The sequence below is a fragment of the Poecilia formosa genome, unplaced genomic scaffold, assembly GCF_000485575.1.
Source record: "Poecilia formosa unplaced genomic scaffold, Poecilia_formosa-5.1.2 Scaffold331, whole genome shotgun sequence".
In the NCBI taxonomy this organism is placed as follows: Eukaryota; Metazoa; Chordata; class Actinopteri; order Cyprinodontiformes; family Poeciliidae; genus Poecilia; species Poecilia formosa.
Window position 1 is genome coordinate 370,823 of NW_006800270.1, and position 21,668 is coordinate 392,490.

At 37.6% G+C, this 21,668-nt stretch overlaps 1 protein-coding gene and 2 long non-coding RNA genes across 4 annotated transcripts in view; 2 read left to right on the forward strand and 1 right to left on the reverse strand.

Annotated features, from left to right (window-relative positions):
- Positions 1-15,369, forward strand: part of LOC103152864 (uncharacterized) — a 36,349-nt gene extending 20,980 nt beyond the window's left edge. For both annotated transcript variants that reach the window (XR_001658824.1, XR_477758.2), the window contains exons 3-4: positions 11,390-11,517; positions 14,853-15,369. This is a non-coding gene — a long non-coding RNA (uncharacterized LOC103152864). The remainder of the gene's footprint in view (positions 1-11,389; positions 11,518-14,852) is intronic.
- Positions 1,799-21,668, reverse strand: part of thsd7ab (thrombospondin, type I, domain containing 7Ab) — a 224,633-nt gene continuing 204,763 nt past the window's right edge. The window contains exons 23-28 of the mRNA XM_007573511.2: positions 18,429-18,602; positions 14,271-14,369; positions 11,406-11,488; positions 9,307-9,520; positions 7,391-7,478; positions 1,799-3,352 (exon numbers count right to left, since the gene is read on the reverse strand). Of these exons, the coding sequence (XP_007573573.1) occupies positions 3,262-3,352; positions 7,391-7,478; positions 9,307-9,520; positions 11,406-11,488; positions 14,271-14,369; positions 18,429-18,602 (749 nt within the window). The 3' untranslated portion in view covers positions 1,799-3,261. The remainder of the gene's footprint in view (positions 3,353-7,390; positions 7,479-9,306; positions 9,521-11,405; positions 11,489-14,270; positions 14,370-18,428; positions 18,603-21,668) is intronic.
- The window catches only part of LOC107833115 (uncharacterized), a 12,809-nt gene continuing 6,922 nt past the window's right edge, over positions 15,782-21,668 (forward strand). Inside the window, exon 1 of the long non-coding RNA XR_001658825.1 lies at positions 15,782-15,879. This is a non-coding gene — a long non-coding RNA (uncharacterized LOC107833115). The remainder of the gene's footprint in view (positions 15,880-21,668) is intronic.

The window sequence follows — 21,668 nt, forward strand, 5'->3', positions numbered from 1 at the left end:
TTCTGAACTGAAAAACAGAGGAAAGAGAAACTTCTAAATTATAACCTTGAGTGGATAAAATCATTAGACCCGGCAGAAAAGTCCGATAGCATCTTTTGTTCCCCGTCCAAGGAAAAGCCTGCATCTTTTATCTCCATCTGCTGGATGTAGAGCAGGTGGAGATGCAGGTTCTCCTAAAAATAAAAAACACACATTCATGGAAAATCACAAAAAACAAAAACATTATGACTTCTTAAAAGTTATTTTTTCTCAAATTATGGATCCGTTTCATTTCAAAATCTGATATTTTTCTTCTAAAATGTTTAACGTGTGAAAAATATTCACCTTTAGCTCATTCAGTGATTTTTTATCACAAACCAAACAAAGCTGGAAGATTTTCCCTGGGATCTGGATCCATTTAGAACAGATCTGCTTCTGCAACACTGAGGCTTCATCTGAGATCTGCTGCAGATACGATGCAATTAATGACGATTATTTTGAGAAAAATGTTTAATGGAAAAAAGTTGGTGGGTTTATTGAAGTTGTGTTTATTCCAGCAGCAGAGCGACGTTTATTTATGCACAAAACTCTGGGAATATTTCACTAATGTTGAAAAAACAATCGTATTTACATTACATTATTTACATTAAAAAAGAAACAATTGGGAGAAAAAATTCAGTTTTCAGTCAGTTAGTAGTTAAACAATAACTTAATACATTTTTTGAAAATATTGTCACTTGTTGGGTTTTCATTGGGTTTATGTACCCAAAAACCAAAATTAACCAAAGTATGAAAATACTAAAACTACTCATAAGTAATAAAAACTAAATGAATTAGAAAAACTAAAACTTAAACGCTGCTAAAACAAAATCTTACCAATTATTTTTGGTCCAGTTTATGCAAATATCTCAGTACACCTGAAATAAGACAAAACTAACTTAGAAGTAACTTTTTAGCGAGACGTAGGAATTTGTTTTAAATAATTCTTTAATACTGATGAAGTACCAGCTCCACTGGAAGATAACTTAACGCAGGAAAAATGTTATAAGTGAAATAATCTAATAGAACTAGTCATTTTTAATTGATATTAAAGAATCGTTTAGGTAAAACAAGCTCCTATGTTGCTGAAAAGTACGTTTTGTTTTATTTCAACTATACTAAAATATTTGCACTAAAAACTAGACAAAAATAACAGGCAAGATTTGTTTTTGCAGTGTAGCCCTCAACACAAGATTTTCTGTCATTGCACTGCCTTAATAAGCATAACTTCCAAATATAAAAATGTACTAACGTTCATAAAGAGGTAAAATCAGTGCAGATTGTCAGTAAATGTAACAGGAGTGCAGTGAAATCTGAGCTGGTAGTTAGTTTGTAAAATGATGCAGCTCTGCTTTGGTCCAAATGTGCTGCAGAGAAATAAACTAACTTTTGCTGCAGGACAGCGACACCTAGTGGCTGAGCTGTAAATCAGACCTTCTTTGTTCACTTTACAATGAGGCTCCCATCATAGACGGCTGCTAAATAGTAAATTATATTAATTCATCTCTAAACACCGTTTATTATGCATTAACTACAGCTGAGAAGGAAACTATAGATTAAAAACTTAATTTTAGAAATGCTTATTGTTCTTACAGAATAGTAAGAAATGTTTACTGTAACACCTTTAGATGCAACGCCGGTATATTTGTCTCCTTTGCACCCTTAATTAATGCATAACAAACTGTTATTAATGGCTTATAAACATCTCTATGACCTATTTAGTCGTGTTGTAAAGTGTTGCAAACTGGTGAGACTTCAGAAACGACTCCATCACAATAAGTTTGTGTTTGCAGCCGAGTCCGCGTTTATTTTCAGTAATTCTTTCCATATATGAACAACCTGTACAAAACAACCAGTTCTTCGAGTTTCTCTTTTTCTTCCCCTCTTATTTTTTTTTTAGTTTTCTTGGTCACAACATACAACTTGCATCATAGTAACAACAATCAGCAATATCATACACCCACTTCGCAATATTCAAACTAACATTTTCTGTGCGATACAAAATAAATTTACACATACTTTTGATTTTTTTTTCTCCAAAAAATAAAAAAGTCATTATTTACAAATTTCACGAAAAAAAGTAAACATTCTCCACACCAGTTTGCTTTTACACTGAAGTCAGAGGCATATTCTTATTAACATATTGTATAGTTCATCTGTACAGTGTATTTTATTTATATGTATATATATATATATGTATATTATCTCATTGTAGTGAGACTGGAGCATTTATAATAACACTGTTATTACATGAGAGTTGGTTTGTTTAGTTTTTTTGTCTGCTTCTTCTGTTGTGTTTAATATTTGCCAGATCAAATACTAAGAGCAGTAGATTGGTTACCAGTAAGAGCAGTAGATTGGTTACCAGTAAGAGCGGTTACCAGTAAGAGCGGTTACCAGTAAGAGCAGTAGATTGGTTACCAGTAAGGCAGAAATGATGTTTGCATGACATGAATGGCTTCAGTTTCTCTCCAGGACACGTTTCAGTTTAGCTAAACCGCAAGAAAATTAATTTATTCAATTTATAAAATGCTCATACTTACATCTGGGGAAAAAAAAAACAAAAACAAACAAACACCCAACGAAATCTACAAACCACAAAAAGATTTACTTTTACTACAACCAAAAAAACCCCAAAAAAATCTGAGAAATGAAACCTATACAGATATTTACTGGTGGGTCTCTCCGGTTGTTTCCCATCCGTTGTGTTTGTGGAAGAGGCAGTGTTTTATGGCAATAAAAGGTAGAAGTCACGTGTGCATATCATGCTGCACTAATATAGTGCAATGTAGCGCCTGAAACAAAGCGAGGGTGAAGGCCGCCGATCAGTTTATCCCACAAACAGGCCTCTGAATCAAGCAGAAATAAAAAGACTGGGGGGGAAAAAGGAGATTTGAGTCGAAACCCAGCTGAGGATTGAGGGAAGAAAAAGGAATCCAAACCTTTTGATGGAGATTTTCCTCTCCCTCCTCCTCCTCCTCTTCCTCTTCTTCCCTGCGGTGACTTTTGGCAACATACAAACCGTCAGAGCGTCCAAAGCCTCCAGCTAGTCAGCGTTTTCAGGAAAGCGCGGGGGTGAAAGAGTTGGAGACTCTCAGTTTAAAAATAAAAGGCATTTCATTGAGCAAACTGGAGGTCATGAAGGTTCTGGTTAAGGAAAATCAAATCGGAATAAGTGAGTCCATTCACGCTGCAAACATCGCTCGCTGTCATGGAGGGGTTTGTGTGACAGGTGGAGCGGCTCTACATGTCCGTGTCCCCGTCGTAGGCGAGCGTTAGCGGCTTGAGCCGGTTGTTCTGCTGCCTCTGTCTCTGAGGTCTCTTTGGCTTTTTGCTGGGAGAGAAAGATTGAGACAGGAGTTAAAACGACGAAGCCTCAAACACGACAACAGTCTGACAAAATGTGTCACGCAAATGAGGATGGGAATGAAAAAAAAAGAGGGGGAAGCCACTGATGGGAAGCTAATTTCAAATGTTAAATCCTGACCTCGCCTGCCTTGCAGATGCTCAGTTTTATAGTTTTGCATAAATATCCAACAATTAAAGTTGATCCTCAGATGAGGAAAGATTTTTCCCCACCTTAATTATTGAACTGAAAGCTGAAAAAAGAAGAAAATCAATAATATAGATCACCAATAATACATAACACGTCTTAATAGAGTATTCACTGAACTCCTATCCAGAACCGCACAGCATTCTGGGAGATGTAGGCAGAGCAAAGACTTTAGTCTCAACCTCTGAAGGCCAGCTAAGAAAAGTTGGTGGAATCAACTGACCCACTCACTCGTTGGTTACCTAGCAACTCATTCAGTGGTTACCTAGCAACTCATTCAGTGGTGACTTAGCAACAACCTGTTGAGTAACAGTTCAAGGTTTCCAAACTTTGCTGAGTGAAAGCTGGATAAAACAAGAAAAGTCCTGCCACCAGTTTGTTAGTATTTCAGATATTTAAAACAAAACAAAAAAACTAATCAATAATTATCAATAGACTGATATGAAATTATTGTATTGGGTTAAATTGTTTAGCCAATTCATCCAGCCCTAATTTAAACTTGATAGTTTAGAAATTACATTTTATAAAATCCTGAAACTAGTTGTGTTAAATTGGACATTTAAATGTTATTCTTGGCTAATACAGATTTTTCATGTTTAGAGTTTTGGTAGCTGCATTTCCATTTCAAAAGTGTGCAAATTTTTGTCAATTTTCCACTAATGACAACCTCTCCCACCCAACCCCCATCCACAATTGTGCAATTGTGGCATTTCCATTAAATAATAAAATTAAATTAAAAATCACACATGAATAAGCATGTCCATGCGATAAGTCACTAAAAATCATGCCAGCGATGGATGTAAATAAATAGTTACATGAGATATATTCATAATTCAGCCTCGGCACTAATCAGCCAATCAGAGGAGACGTCGTTTTATTCAGGAGTTAAGAGAAACAAACTTCTTATACTTGGGAGCGGCGTTTTGGGGAGATTGTAGGCGGCGAAAAGCTATGAATTTAACACGTTAGAATGACAACTTTTTATGAACTGGTGAAGCCAGACAAAAAACAAACCATCTTCCTATCACTTCCTGTCGTCTTCTTTGGCGTTTCTGTCAGTAGTAACAGAAATGTGACTTGTACAAAGCAAAAACAAATTTTCTTTTTTTCCCCAAAATTGGCATTTGTATTAAGCAAATTTACTTTTGTAATTTCAATTTGCACAATTTTATGGTTAACAGAAAAGCAGCCATTGGCTGACTGGTGATGTACCAAACATATTGTGCATTAATACTTATTACCAGTTGGTCATTCGAATACGGTACTAAAAATCACAAAAAAGGAAGCGTTTATCACCTAAAGTTAATATAAAATTGCCAAAGTAGTGCTGCCAATTCTCCCAAACCTCAAGTTTAGTCAAAGTTGAGACTGATGGATAAACAGGGGAAATAGAGAAATAGAAAGCAAAGTTTAGATCGTGGACGTAAAAAAATAAGAGCATGTTTAAAGGAAATGTGTCAAAATAATTTTTTATTCTAAATTAAATGCAGTTTTATATGTGGTAGGAACTGGCTGACAGGCCTCAGAAGAATCACAAGGATCTACAAAAAGGCTTTAAAGGTATGCAGTTAATTTGCATGCAAAACCTGCACACATGCTACATCTTCTCCCTTTGCCTCCTGGGAGAGAAAGACCTTTAGAGGAGGAGTTAAAGACATGATTCCTGCCATTTATCTGGGCTGTCAGCTCTGCAGGAGTCATATCTCAGAGTAATACGGTGTAAATTTATCCTCCAAAGAACAGATTACAATGACAGAACATATAATATTTAGTTTTCTGTTGCTTGGAATCTTTATTCTGGAGTTTCTTTCAAAACTTTTCTCCAATGTGACGCGACTCATGGCATTTTAAAGAATCTCTCCTCGACTGAAGAGTTTTCTTCTTCTGCAGATAATTAGAAACTGTTTTTAATTTAACTTAAAAAACAAATAGCCAATGTTAGTTAAGTTGAAAGCAATATCAAATAATTAGGGGTGACAAATTTTCATTTTAAAATAATTAAAGCTAACGAACCGTAGATGGTTACGGAAATTGTGACTGCTTTGACAGGAAATTAAAAGTCAGGTGAAATTCTTCATTTGGTCACAAGAGGGCAGGCTGACACCGTGCTTCAGTTACTAGTGGCATCTTTACTGTATGTTGGACAGGTGGCAAAAATAGATCTGATGCTAAATGTTAGAGAAACACAAATAGCTTAAATAATGCAGGAGTGTAAAAGATTATTTCAGGCAAAACAATACACAGTCTTCACTGTTTCCAAGGAGATACTGCACTCAGATTATTATGAGGAAGTATCTGATGGTTTGCTCAGATTTACTCATTTTATTTCAGCTCATATTTTCAAATAATGTTTCTTCAAAATTATGTGTCATCCACACTGGAAAAACTAAAGTACTTTTGGTCTAGTTTCTAGACCAAATGTCTAGGCAAACTTGAAATGAGACAAAACTAATTTACAGGCAACTTTTCAGAAAGATGTGTAAAACATTAAATGTCTTGTTCCAGATTATTAAACGTATGACTTATTAAACTTATTTCACTTATGACTCGTACTTTATCGATATTAAGGAACAACTTCCTATTTCTGGCTAAATCAGACTTTCAATCACCTCCGAAGAGTAAAACCTTACTGGATGTAAGGCATCTGGATTATCTTCATTACTAAACAATTGGAGATTATTAGGATCTACAGTAACTATAATCTGCGTCTAGTCATTGAGAGCTACTATCCCACAACTTTGATAATCGGTTGATTCATGTGTGCTGGAGGAGGGATGCGTCTAAAAGTTGGAGGATATTAGCCTTCGAGGACAGAACACCTGAAGTCTTGACCTTTGCAACCGCGTCTCTTAATCTCTCAGGGCGCCGCCACGACGGATGCTGGGAATGAGGGACGGGAGTGTTGAATGACTGAAATTGTTTTCATAAGTTGTTTTTGTCGATATAGATGGGTTCCACTTTTACAAGTCAAGCTAGTGTTAGTTGAGGTTTGTTGATGGTGACATTAAGAATCAGCCAGCTGAATTTACGCCACATGACTTATATCACTACGTCATAAAAGGTGTTTCCTCTTAAACTGGAGCAGACATAAAAACGTACTGTCTAGGTATATTCATACATGCTCGGTTACATGATTACTAATGGTTAGTAATCACGCAGTGTTTAATTGCATCTTACTAAGCTCACTTATTAGTGAGATTTTGCTCTAATTTGTTGGTCTGTGTGCACCGAGCGGTGAATAATGGATAAATAAAACTTGGCTAAACCGCCAAAAACAACTTGGGAAAACAATCCGACGCCCATCATGGCATCTTGACTGATTTTCGTGACGTAGTTGCAAAGGGTCAACAGGAAGTCTACTGGGTTGGCGCTTTCCTCACCTGGACCTTCCCCCAGCCTCTCAGGCAGAACACGGGACACTTTGAGCTCACAGGGAAACTGAGGGACTGCTGGTGCTTATAGTGGAGGGAGAGTCGGGGTGGGTCTGAGCCCTCCGCATCCTCTTTAGCTACTATTGCTCTGAGCCAGCTCTTGGCACTCGGGACACGTGTAAACCATCTCGTGAGAGTTCTGGCCCATCCACACCGCCGTACCGTTGGCGTCAGACTCTTGGGCCTTAAGAGAGCGATGCACCTTGACGCACGCGCTGCTGCTCTCCGACAGCAAACGCATGAGAAAGCAAAAGAAATGGAGATGATATGAAGGAGGGGCATGCTGCAACTCAAGGTGGGAGGGATGAGACGGGTTTCGTTTCAGGACTTGGGTGATGATGAGGATGATGAGGAGGATGACTACGGGGGATCAAACTTATCAACTCACCAAGCTAGGTATATCATAGACACTATGAAAATGAGGAGAACAAAGGCTCCTGCTGCTACACCGTACACCCACATCTTCAGCTTCCCATCTGTGGAGAAGGACGCTGGTCAGTTCTTAATCTCCTACTTTGATGCCACAGATTAAGATTACATCACAATCAGCCAGGTTCGCTCCTGCTGTCAATCACAAATCTGGGAAAACACCATTTATTTCACAACTTTTATAAAAAATGTTTTAAAACTGTCAGCATGTCGTCACAGTATGATACGAGTCAGCAAAATTAGACACTAACTATAAGATACCCTAATTCCAATAATGTTAATAAATTAACCTTTATTTCATTTACACTTATCAATAAGCCACTGAGCCAATAGGAATAATAAATACTTATTACACTGGAACAATCCTAACAAGTCCTGTTAATGTAAATTAGATACTAAGACAGAAAATAAAAAGAAAGTTACAAAAAAAATTACTAATAAAATAAAAAATCTCGCTGAAATTTGTGGCATAATTTTGGTGATTCCAAATGGGCAAAAACAAGAAACGTTTAATCTGATTTAACTGCAAACACTGGGGAAAAAAAGTTTTTTATTAGATGTGTGGAAATTCAATAGTAAGTTTAGGTTTTTATTACCTGTGCAGTTTGAATATCAAGCACTTTCAAGGACTTCATAAAAAAATCAATGTATTTTTTTTCTTCTCTGGTATCAGAAAAACAACTTCAAACAAAATGTTTTACTACATTACATTTTTATACTGTATAACCAGGATACATATCAAAGATATTGGAAGATAAATGTTAAAAAATAAGGATGTTTTACAGCTTTATACTCAGAAAAAACATTAAATTAAGGCCGACAGAGGGAAGAACACAATTTAGCGTAGATGAATTAGTGAATAATTTCCTCCTCTATAATGATATTAAACATTAAAATGTCAGAGCAACCTCATAAATCTGATTATCAATATGATAATCACACAGATTTACTCTTTATGCCTCAGTACATTTTATACACCTGCATATCTCTAATCTGTAGTACTTCTGGTTGCATTTTCATTCATACAATTAAAATAATGAAGAAAACATTTTAATTTACAGAGCAGAAGCAGATCTCAGGCTGTAGTAAATCCCTCTGCTGTGTGATCAAAATCAGATGTTTTTTATTCATATTTAATCCATTAGTGAGCCATTAATTTACTCAATGAAGCTTGATATCTGGGACTTTCTGTTTCTGTCTCCATAACTGGGCAGCTAAAGGAAGCTGAGGTTAATGTCTGCGAGCTCCTTCATCCTGAAGGTTTCTCTTCCTGCCACAGATGATTTGTGAGGAACATTTGCAGATATATTTCTCTAAAGTTAATGTTGCAGCAGCGGAGGCCATGCGGTCGTCGGCTACATTCATGTGTTTATTCATGTTTCAGATTTCACTCATTCACCGCAGGAAGTGTAAACATGTCGACTTCCAGCACCAAGACTCTGAGCCAACTCACATCCTGCTTCGTAAACATGGGATTTTCTCATTTATGTGCCAAGAAGAGAAAATTAGCTTTTCAACAAGACAAAAGCCAAAAAGTTTTACTGCAAGAGGAAGTTATGAACTTTATCATAACGTATTATGATTAACGTTTTGATACCATTTTTCTTGATCAGATGGATTCAAGGATGGATTTCAGTTTATGTAAAATCTATGATTATGTACGGAAAAGATTAGGCCCACTAACCAAAAAAAAAACATTAAAGATATATATTCTTTAAACAAATTTGTGAAAATTTTCTCAGAATTTGTATTTTTTTTCTTTTTTTTTTTGGAAAAAAAAAGTATGATTTTTAAAACTTAACCAAGTATAAAATCTCTGAATTAAATTATTTTATCCAGTAATTAAAGCAAAGCGTGTGCCGTTTCTGTGCTGACCTGGTCCGTAGGGCTGCAGGTACCAGGTCCGGCCCGTGCGTCCCGGCTGGATGGTGGTGGGCAGCGTGGGGTTAATGGCACGACTGGTCTTTACGTCCCCCTTCTTGTCACCTGCAGTGGGAATCTCCAGAATCGGGATCGGGGTGCACTGGTCCAGCTGACCCGCAGGCGACAGGACCTCTGTGAAGCCCTCCTCGCACATGCACACCCCGGCCTGCAGGGGGCAGTGTGAAGCAAGTTTAGATTCAGTGAGGATGTGGATGAAGGTGGAAACACTTCCATCCAGGGGGGGAAATCTGGATGATTGTCTTACTGTTTGGTCACTTATTTAAATAAAAAGAATCTTGTTTATGTAAATATTCATTTAACACTTAGAAGAACAACAATATAATCCAACTAACACCTGAAATTAAAAATTTACACATAAAATCCAGAGATGGGACTTTCTAGTTTAATCACAATGAAACAAGCAGAGGACTTTTGCAATCTGACCATTTCTGGTTCTAATTATGGAATATTATTTTAGTTTTTAAATCATTACAACTTAATGAGTGGTTCAAATACAATAAATTATCAATAAACTGGGATGCATCAGAAAAATGGATAAAAAGTCTCCATCTGCATCAGGCCGGTTAATCTGCTGGATGTATATTTGTATTTTCTTCAATTGCTATTGGCGGGTCGCCCAAAGTGCGGTCCGTGCGCCGCACTTTGGACCACCCTGGCTTAAACTGAGCTGAATCTCTCTCAAAGTTCAGGGGGATTTTAAAACATGTTGCTGTTGGATTGGAGAACTGTCTTCATCAGGTTAACGTTGCACCTAGAAGTGAAACTGCTGCTGCAGAGAGACACGGATCAATACGCCGTGTTTTCCAGCTTCTTCCAAGCACGAAAACTGGGACAACCAGAGGATTTTTCTTTGAAATTTTGATCAGAAGAGAAACTTGTTAAATACACAAGTCGATGTGAAGAACGAGGAAAAGTAGCTGGAATAAACTGAGCTCAGCAGAACCCTGTGTGCATGCATAACAGCAGCTGCTTACATCAAACGTCTGCTGATGGATGTTCAGGTGTTGAAGCTGAAATGTGTTTTATGTAGTGAATAAGTGGAAATGACCACTGATACCAGCAAAACATATAATTTACAATTAAAATCTCATAAAAGTGTAATGCACTTTACATTTTTTTTCACTCTAAAACCAAAAACTAACATTTTTAACTAATGCGTATATTAGTCAAGTCGATACGTTTCGACCCAGTTTTAGCTGTAATAACAGCTGAAGGTTTGCAGCTGAGCCTCACTTCTTTCCTTTGTTTGGATTATTGAACAGTTGACCCTGTAATAATGTGTGGATTAAATTAAACACTTGGAATATGTTCACTAATTGAGAGTCTTGTGAAGGTAACTGGTTGCCCTGGATTTTGTTTACAGGCATCATAGCAGAAACCAGCTAAGCCCGGTGGTAGGGGGCGCTGGGCCGGCCCACCAGCTGCTGCACCGTGGTTTGATGTTTTATTGTACATAAACCATATCTTTGTATCACTGTATTAAAAACAATCATTTAAAATGATTAAATAAACGACACTCAGCCTGGAGGCCCGCCAGGCTGATAATACACTAAAGAAAGTCCTTCAGTGTATTATCAGATTAGTTTTTTTTCCCTCTGTAAATAAAATCAGAATTTATCCATTATTCTCTTCCGACTGGTAAAAGCAAATCTGTGTTGGTTAATGATACAAAACTCTCCAAAATGCATTGAAGTTTCTGGTTTTAAAGCGACTAAATGGGAGTGAGAACAATATTCCTACCTTTCTCATTCTAAACTCATCTTTCTCCGTTTAGGTTGTGATCATTATAACCAGCTTTAATTGCTGGGTTACATTTTTCTATTGAGGACAGAAATATTTTACTTTCTGATTCTGACACTGCACAACAGAGAAACGGGTTTTATCCGTTTGTGCTGCTAACATTTATTTTTCCGCTTCATTCAGATTGAATCTCATCAGCAGAGTGTCGCAGCGAAACAAGGCGACCTGCACCTTCAGATTCTGAATCTGAACATTTTCTTTATTTTGATTTCAGAATGAAAAAGGCTTACCTCGCTGCAGAAAGACTTCGTCATGAGACAGGGAGGGTCACAGGAGCTGTTGTCCACTGGAGGATTCATCGCAGGACAACCACCTGTGGAGTCGGGAGATGAAACGGCTCAGGTGATATTTTTAAACCTTCATTTGGGTCTCAGCTGCTCCCATAAAAAATGCTTAGAGAAACATCAATTTGTTGCCACAAAACAGTGGGGTGGACTTTCTGGTGTTTGGAAATTGAGCCGTTTCAAAAACCTCCTGACTGTTAAGTCACAATCAACGGGGACATTGCCGTTACCTAGCAACCCAGCATGTTTGGTCAGCTGATTTTACCACTGTGTGCTCTGTACAATGGCTGCTGGAAAAGACAAGTGTTTTGTTGTCGACTTACCATCCAGAATCAACTTGGTGTATTCTTGTTGGTTATGCAGGAGGCTCTACTAATGCTTTTCAAACATGTATGGTTGTATAACTGCGCATCCATCTCTTTTGCTCAGACTGAATTAGGCAAAAAATGCTTTCGCTCACTCTGCTCCCTCTTCTAGGAATTTGTTTCAAGAAACTTTTAGACTGACTGAATGCATGTTTAGTGCTTTTAAATCTAAAAGTTCTTGACAATGATTTAGTGACACGTTCCTGTTTCTTTTTTTTAGTTAACATTTGTTGGATTTGTTGCTACCTCTTGGCCACGACTTCCTTAAAGAAGAGTTGTGGGTTTTTCTTTATCCTGGTTAAATAAAGGTTAAATCTGCTGGCAGCCATTTTCACATGAGCGTGTAAAACTTGAGTTAGGGGCGTGGCCAGCAGCAGCTGACAGAGCACTAAAACAGGTCATTCTGAAAGGAGAAAATCTCTTTATCCAAGAATGATTTTGTGTAAAAACGTAATCAACATGTTTCATTATTTCCCATGAACCTGTTAAAGGAAGCAGAATAGGTCACCTTTAATGTCCTTTCATGAAACGGCCTGTAGATTCATCTGCAAATTAAGCAGAGAACATTGCAGCCCTGTTTGTTTTTTAAACAGTTTTAGGTGAGCAACAACAGGCTGATGTATTATTCATGAGATAATAGCTGGCATCACCTACCACCTACATTCCCTGTAGAAACAAACAAAGTCTCCAGTTTCTCTGATTTCTTTTTTTCTGTTGTATTTTTGACATTCTGTGTTAATTTCACCTCCTACGTGAAACTGCCACCAGTGGTTTATACTTGTTGAGCCTTAGAGGTGCTGCAGTTTCTCACCTTTGAAAGATAAATTTGGCAGCACTATCTATTATTCAAAACACTGTATGGAAATACAGCGTCTTCATCTTTTCCAACCAGAATCTCCCCTAAAATACACCAGAGCTCTTTCCCATTTCTTGTCACAGCTCCACTTTCATTTGCTTCACTGTATTCAGAATACTGTGCGATATTTATGCCTTCCATGTTCTGACAGAGAGGTTTGGAAATTGTGCAGAAATGCAACTATTTATAAGCGTTGGTGCAGAGAATATTGGCATGCACAGTCGTTCTCATTGTTTATTGTTGCCTCAAACCTTCAGCTGGAGAGCACAGCGGAAAAAACACGGCACCAGGTACTAACGATGATAAAACACCAGATCTGAAAGGGGACGTGAGGAACATCTGGTTTCTCTCGACACCTGCTGGATTTCTTCTGTTCACTTTAATCAGAACGCAGTTTAGCTCCACTGAAATTATTACTCTACCGTTAAAAATTTAATTTACTGGAGGTCACTTGTGGAGCGTCGGTACAAAACAAACTTTGGGGTTATGCAGAAAAACTAAGTTCAGTTAATTGTTCAGTCGCTTGTTACATTTTGGACTCAGGTGAGCACACTTCTGCTAATGTGCTAGTAGCAGAGCTAATGTTTTGTTTAGCTCGTTAGCTAACTTTGACAGCATTTAGCTTTCCCTAAATTATTTTTCTGGATAAATTCAGAAGTTTTGTATACTTTTAGTTGTGTTTTGTTTATTAACTGTTAATCCTATTAGTATTAGTTAGACGATTATCTTCCTGCTCTTATTTTGAAGGGGGTGAAAATAGCAATCCTGTTTGCTCTCTAATTTCTTTTCCCAATAACTTTACTTCAAACAATATACAGAAACTAAATAAAACATTAATTGGTTTCTCTAAATTGTCCCTAGGTGTGTGTGTGTGCATGGTTGTTTGTCCTGTCTGTCTCTGTGTTGCCCTGCGTCAGACTGGCGACCTGTCCAGGGTGGACCTCCCAACCCCACTAGGGACAAGGGTGTACAGAGAATGAATGAATGAATGAATGAATGAATGGATGGATGGATGGATGGATGAATAACAGAACATGCAAATTATTATGTCAAAATTAAATTGATGTTTAAAAGGCAGAATCAGATTAAAATTAATATTGAGCATATTTTTTTTTTTACAGATTCAGCTTTCTGTGTGACAAACATTTGAATGATTTTTATATTTTGTATAATTACTAAAACATTTTATATTTTATAATGTCAGCACTCAAGGAACCAATGTTTTGAGGTACCTGTATGTTTACATAATTGAAACACCCAACTTTGTTTAAAAATATATGCAAGGCATTGTTTGTTGGTGAAAGGCAATAATAATAAAAGTGCATTGATGCCACACTTTTTTTATAGCACATTTCAGCAGCAAGGCATTTCAAGGTTCCTTACATAATTAAAAAACAAAATAAAAACAGCATGTGACATTGAATAAACAGTAAGAAAGAGAACGAGATTCTGGGAAAAAAAAAGTTTTTGATAAAATTGAGTGTACTGAAGGAAGTGATGAATTTGAATGCTATAAAATGTTTATTCTGTTGCATCCCAGTGTGTTGCAGGCTGAATGTTTCTAAATGTGTGAAACCTGGACTTTGTTACCGGTGACGTTGAGCCCATCCGAGCGCTGACACCAAACAGCCGGACGGCTGGAGTTCGGACGGCCGCTGCTGAACCACTTATACTCGAAACATTCGCCTCCTGCAAACAAAACACAGAATAAGTCACCATCTTTAAAACCGCAGCGCAGCTACAGTCTGGAGTGAAGACCATTAATCATAAGTGTGACAGATTAATAAAGCAGCCGCTCAGTTATTTTCACATAATAAGTAGCTGTCACATATTGTCCAGTTCAAGGTTTTAATCTTCACTGAGAGCTTCTGCTTAATGACTTTCTATCAATGCTATTATAACTTTATCAATATCTCCATCTAGGCAGTAAATGACTGTATTTCCCTCTGGAGTCCAGAGTAACCAATCATCATCGCAGCCAATTTAGTGGCGTAAATGAACAGTTTAACTTTGAACAAAAGAAAGATCTGCTGTGTGCAGGCCTCGCTGCTCCAGTCGGCGGCTCGGCTCCATCTCTGCCTTTCACAGGACGATTTGTCTAAAACCGACACAACTTCATCCTTAATGCGCTTCACTTTCCTCATTTCTCCAATTTTTCTCCTTCCTCTACAGATGAAGTCGTTTTTCAGACGTGTGAAGTTATCACCGATTTACTCACTTCCCAGCACCTTTCACCAACAGATTGGAGTTTTTCTGAGACAAGAACATTCCTCAAAACGAAGAGCGCGCAGCAGTGAAAACGTGAGTGAGGTGGCTGGAGTCAAGAAAAGCTCTTAAAGGGCAGAGAAACATGAAAGATGGTGATTTTGAGTGACAAACGATTTGTTACAGTTTAAAATCCCAACCTGCGGTCCTTCTGCATGGAGTCCGCAGGATTCCCCCTGTACATGCCTCCAGGTACTCAGGCTTCCTCCAGTCTAAAACATTATTCTTAGGTTAACTGTAAGGCATTATCGGGATACATTTCTTGTCACGATAAGAATTTAGATTTATTGTTGCCACGATAAATTATATTAATGATGTTTAAAACCCTCCAAAGCTTTCCTTATTGTCAGGATTGATGGTTTTACTGTCTTATCCACTGTTTGTTAAAGGAAGCATCAATAAATACCAATACATTTTAAAATACCGTTTCTGTCTGAACTTATTGATGGTGCCCTAAGAAAGCTTATTACCAATTATGCTTGAATGTTTTTCAAGAGCATTATTTGTGTTCTTTACAGTCAGAGTTACCTAAAAGATGTAAAAAATAGTTTTTTATTGTCACTTTTATCTTTATCACAATAGTCCTGCAAAATATTGATAAAACTTTAAATCCATATGGATTAATTACTGCTCTAAATATGTTCTTCTTTCAGCAAATGACCTTTTCTTGACTCTGTATACTCACAATTAATCAATTATTTAATTAGTGGATGATTATTTTAATCAATTAATCACAATAAATCTGATTAATCGCTAATTGTTTACTCTAAATTGTCCTTAGATATGAGTTTCTCCATGTGTGCTTCCCACCAATGATGATGAATAAATAATTTCTCTGTAACTGTAGGTTGTTTCTCTGCCACCATCACATTTAGCAGCGCGCACACGAGATTGATTGACAGTCCTGAGATCCTCCTCCTGGTTCTGATTGGTTGTTTCTGACTCACTGGTGTATTTATGCAGTTTGTAGAGGGGAAATTCAGAGGAACTAGATTTCTTTTCAGATCATCTATCTTACTGTCACGACTTAACTAGAATTTAACAAAATGTCAAAAGCATTTTTTCTTTATAAAAGTTACATAGTGCAGCTTCTTTAGCTTGTTGTCGCTGAACCATCTGAAGTTTTTATATTTCTTCCAGCTGTGAGGAGCTTTTTCTGCTGTGTGGACGTAGTGAAAACACTGATCTGCTATTCTTGTTATGCTGCAGAGGGAAACCGTGGAAGGAATTAATACGGTAAAAGTATCCAAATGGGACAAAACTTTGCTTCTGCTTTTCTTAAGTGAGCATCCCATCAAACCACTTTTTCCCTCCTTTTGCCCCCCCACTCATCTTGGCAGGGGCTCTCCTCCCCCCTGTGGGCACTGAGTGATGCTGTGAAATCAGGTCAGGATGGCGGAGGCTGCTTTGGAGCTGTGTACAGTAGCCAAGGAGGGAAGTGTGGAGGAGTGAGATGCCAGGGTGGGGGAGTGGGTTTCGTTCTGCAGACCTAACCTATGGCAGCTGATGATTCACAGCTCATCAACACCAGGCAGCAGCGATCACAACAGTATTTCCTCAATTTGGAGATCTCATGCAAAAAGTCCCATCTGGAAACCACCAGTTAACCCACCTAGCAGAAGGAAAACAAGGTGAAAGCGTTTCCATTTGTCCCGGTCATATCTGGGGCAAAGTACCAAAAGCTGCACTCCAGGATAGCACTGCTGCCTCCCGGCGAGGAAAAAAAAACCTCAGCCTGAATCCAGTCTTGAGCACAAAATGAAAATGGTTTTTTTTCCTGTTGGCTTCTTCTGGTGTCCCAGATTCCTCCAACATGCAGGTTCAGAGAGAAAGAAGAGAGAATGGCCTGCAGGTGTAACCCTGAATCTCAGTATCTCTTTGCGTTGGTCCTCTAATGCATCAACAAACTTCAACATGCGACTGACTTCAACTCAACAACAGAAAGGAACAGCTGAAGATGCCCAGCGACTTCAAAACTTGACTGTTTTCTTATCACATAAGTTGTGAATCGAGCGAAACCTTTTTTCATTAGTGGCCACCGCTACCTGCATTAGCAGGCTTTAAAGGTGGCATATTATGCTTCCTAGGACACGTTAGGATACGTCTATGGACTAAAAACATGTTCATTACAATTTCTGCGTAAAATCATTCTTAGATGATGAGATTTAAGCCTGCTCAGTTCTGCCTATTTTGGGATCCTTTCACTTTAAATCCAAATAATCTGCTGCTGGCCACGCCCCCAACTCAACGTTTGCACTCGCACGTGAAACTGGCTGCAAATTATAGAACAATACATCGTTGAAAAGCAGAGCCAACAAGAATACAGCAAATGGTTTCTAAATGGTAAGTCAGCAATTAAACACTTTTCTTTTCCAGCAGTCGCTTGGGTTGCCAGGTGACGGGCGGAACTTGGCTGAGGTTGCTAGGTAACGGGCTGAGGTTGCTAGGTAACAGGCTGAGGTTGCTAATTTCTGATGTTGCATTCCCATGATTTTTCAAACAGCTCAATTTTCAGACACCAGAAAATATGAATTTTTTTAAGACAGCCAGTTGTTTTTTTAAACCTGGGCTGTTTTTAGAAGCAGTAGAAACACAATGGAAGCACAAAAACATGAAAAATGTTACTTTTATGTGAGCTTTAAAGAAAGCTCACAACAATTAATTAGCTTCCAGTAAATTAGACAGTTTTATTTATGTGGAAAATGTAAAAGCACATGTACCTAATAATGTAAATAAACAGACAACAAAAGATATTAGTCCCAGTGATCCAACTGACAGATCTGGCTATATACGGTTTTTCTATATACAGTGCTTTGAATAAGTATCCAGACCATTTAGGCTCTTTCATAGAGTCACATTGTGACCAGAAGTTTTAAGATATTGCATATTTAATTATTACATACTTGTCAAGGGAAGGACAAACACATGTTTCTTTCAAAAGCAAAAAACAGCTCAGTCAAATTGTAAAGAGATCAACCAGTTCTACTGAGAGTTATGAGCGTTTTTACAGAAATGTTACATTTCTAATAAAATTAAAATACTTTGGATTTGCTAAAGTATGTAATTTCAGACATAAACTGGAAAATTAGAAGCTGAATACAAATGCTAATCATACTGTTCAATTATTTACTAGAAAATGTTGAGAAGCACATGTTTTCCTTACACTTACATTGGTTAGTTGCATAAAATAAAACACATTAATCTTGAAGCTGTATTGTGACAAAATAGGGAAGTGCTTTCTGATGGGATGAAGTTCACAATTGCAGAGTGTAAAAAAGGTAGTAAAACATTTATTTTATCCATTTATAGCACCTCTGACTGAGTTATTTCATTGCCAAAGACTGACAGGATCAGATCTGACCCTCCGGTCAAAAGGCTGCATAACTGAGCATGTTCAGCAGATCCATGGCTACATTTAGAAAGCCACAGGTTTTTCCTGTACCTCTCAAGCCTTGTGACCAGCGTAGAGAAAAGGAGTTGTACCTGTGCAGGGCTGCGACTCCCAAGCCTGGTCTGGGCACAGCTGCAGGTTTTCAGGCTCCTGGGCCAGGACGGCTCGGGACCGGACCTGAACGGAGCCGAAGTCCACGCCGGCTCCTTTCACACAGATGTTGACACATGAGCTCCAGTCAGACCACTCCATCAGGTAGCATTCGCCTGCACAACCAGAGACAGAAAGCTGAAAACAAATACAAGAACTTACCTCGACACTTCTGACTTACAGCATGTAGGAAATTATTATGTTTGGGTTTCAGTAGGACTGGGCAATAAATCAATAATATATACAGCGACAGATCAACATCCACAGAAAATACATCTGATAAGAATGTTCAACATATTGAATATTCACTGAACTCCGATCCAGAACCGCACAGCATTCTGGGAGATGTAGGCAGATGAACCTCTCAACATCTGAAGATGAGCTAAGAAAAGTTGGTGGAATCAACTCATTCTCTTACTCTTTGGTTGCCTAGCAACTCACTCACTCTTTGGTTACCTAGCAACAACCTGCTGAGAAACTGGCACAGCAGCAGTTTAAGGTTTCTCTACTGCGTCTTATAGCTAATCAAAAATAAAAAACAAAAGCTTGGAGTAGAAAATTATGGACAAAAGAGGAACAGTCCAAGTTTTGGTTTGAGGACATTAAATTCCTTATTGGTCTCATATTTTCGAGAGCCATGTTGTCTGAGATCGTCAGTGCTGAACCTAATCTTTTATTTATTGTATTTAATACCCAAGTTTTCATCAGGCAGGTATTCATAAAGCAATAATTGAGACTAAAAAGCATTTGGCTGTTATTTCTTCAGAATCAGGTGGTGCCTGATTGTTCTAAATTACTAATTTTTGTAATTAATTGCCTTTGGCATTTATTAATAGTTATTCACAGCCATTCCAAACCTTTTGTTGCAAAACAAATATGTTTATCAGCCTAGTAGTAATAAATTATATATTTTAGACGCATTTATTCTCTCACTTTGATCACTTGATGCATAAAATGGTGGGGAGTAATGACGGTGTGTTAAAGCACAGTGTGTGTGTGACCACAAAAAACTTCTGTTGTATTTGAGAACTGAAACAACAAACGGCCAAAAGATTAAAACAAATTCAGAAAAAAAGAAGTGCAAAATGTGTATTTACATTTCCTCCAAGGTGTTTTTATTAAAATTGTTCATCTCTTCCACATCTCTCTGAGATACATTGGTTGAAGTCAAATATTTCTGTAGTACAGCTTTGGTGTAGGTGTTAGCCATTAAAAAACCGTTTCAGTTTTGTCAAAGCAACACTTTGTTTCCACAAGTTAATAACATGGGATTCGTCTGGCTGTTTATTGGGCTTCTTCATTCCTAGTTGTTAGTTTAAAGATGTCTGACTGGTCCATATATTGTCGAAATGCTTTTCTGAAACCTGTTGTCCAACTGCAGACTTACTGCCATTTATGTCCAAAGTTCTGGAGAAAGTTGCTTATGTCCAACTGCAGACTTATCTTGATCTAAATGAAATTGGTGAAAAAATTCAGTCTGGTTTTAAAATGCGGCACAGCACTGAAACTGCCCTTTTAAAAGCTATAAATTATCTGCTCTTAACATTTGATTTGGAAAATCAGCAGTTATTTTACTTTAGATTTTAAAAACGTAATATTGGTACCTCACTGATTCAAATTTATTTTTGTAAATCGCTGTAGCTGAAATTAAGTATGTTGGTTTTTATTCATGTTAGTTTTTGGTATTCTCTGCAAATGTTATAGCTGTCTTTTTATTTTCATTCATTGATTTATTCATTCATTTTTATCATTGATCTGATGTTATGAGTCACTTCTGTCGGCTGAGGCTGCTGTAGATGTTTTATATAAATAAACTTTGACTTGACATCTGCAGCTCATCAAACGCTGGGGGAAGCAGGACATGGGTTGATGCATCAACGTGCAAAGAAACTGTATTTGTGTGTTTTCTTTAGTTCCCAGACTAACCCCCAGCTTTGCACTAAAAAAACAAAGGAGCTCCATTTTCTTTCACCCTGATTCACAATCCTCATGTAGAAATCCTTCTAAGTTTTAGATTGCAGTTTGATACTTCAGCACTCCTGCAGTTTGCCTGCGAAGGGACGGACTCGCTTGTTATCTAGGGCAGCTTCTCAGCGTTTTCCATCTCTGGGAGCAGTAGTTATATTTTTTTTTAAACCAAAATTAGAAATTCATCAGTGGAAACACTCCTAGCGCATAAAAAATAAAATTATTTCAAACAGAGGTGGTTTTAAATGAGCTGTGGGTTGAATAAAGGATAACTTGTTTTCCCTTCTGCATGACAAACAATGAGTTCTGACCTAAAATAGACCCACGACACTTTGAAAGAGAACTCAGCATTTGTACTTTGTCTTTTGGCAGAAGCAAAGAAGAATAATCCTTCCTTCAGGGACTGCTGACACTGAAAATAACAGCTCTATAGTTAAGCAGCACTATGTGAAAACACTGTTTTTATCCAGCTGGGTCATAAACTAGGGGATAAATTCCTTTCTTGTCGTTTAGAAATGTTGCAGATTTGGACCATTTAGCAAAAAGAAACATCTCCTTCTCTATCAGCAGCAGTTTTTGGGTGCAGTCACTGGAAATAAAGAGCGATGTTGAGGTTGTGAAAAGTGAATCACTGCATGGAGTAGAAAAGTCCTGAATGAGATTTAATTAGATTTAAGGATTTTTAGGATTTGGAAGAACATGGATAAAAAAAAGCACTGAGATATGTATGCATCTCCAGACTTTATTTTCAATATTTCTCATCAGTCTATGCATCCATCAATTCTCAACATAATACATCTGCATGGTCAAATATCTGCCACCAGTTCATTCATCCAGGTCTTAAATCCAACCAACCATGTTGCAGTCCATTAATCCAAAGATCCGACCTTCAGTCAGTCCCTCTGTTCATGCAGCCTTTCTCTGTTTCACATGTGAAATCTTACATTTGTTAAAACGTCTACCATAAATTTAAAGTATTAAAGAAATGTTTGTATTCATACTTAAAAAGTTGTCTGACATGGCTGAATTTTTATTTTTTTATATTTAATTTAACTGCAGAATTTTGACATTTTGTGAACATGAGGAACAAGTTTAATGAGATGTCAAGTTGCATTTAGCAAATAAATTACGTGAAATGAGTTTTTACACATTTTCTTCTTGACCAATGAATAAAAATACACTGCTCAAAAAAATAAAGGGAACACTCAAATAAC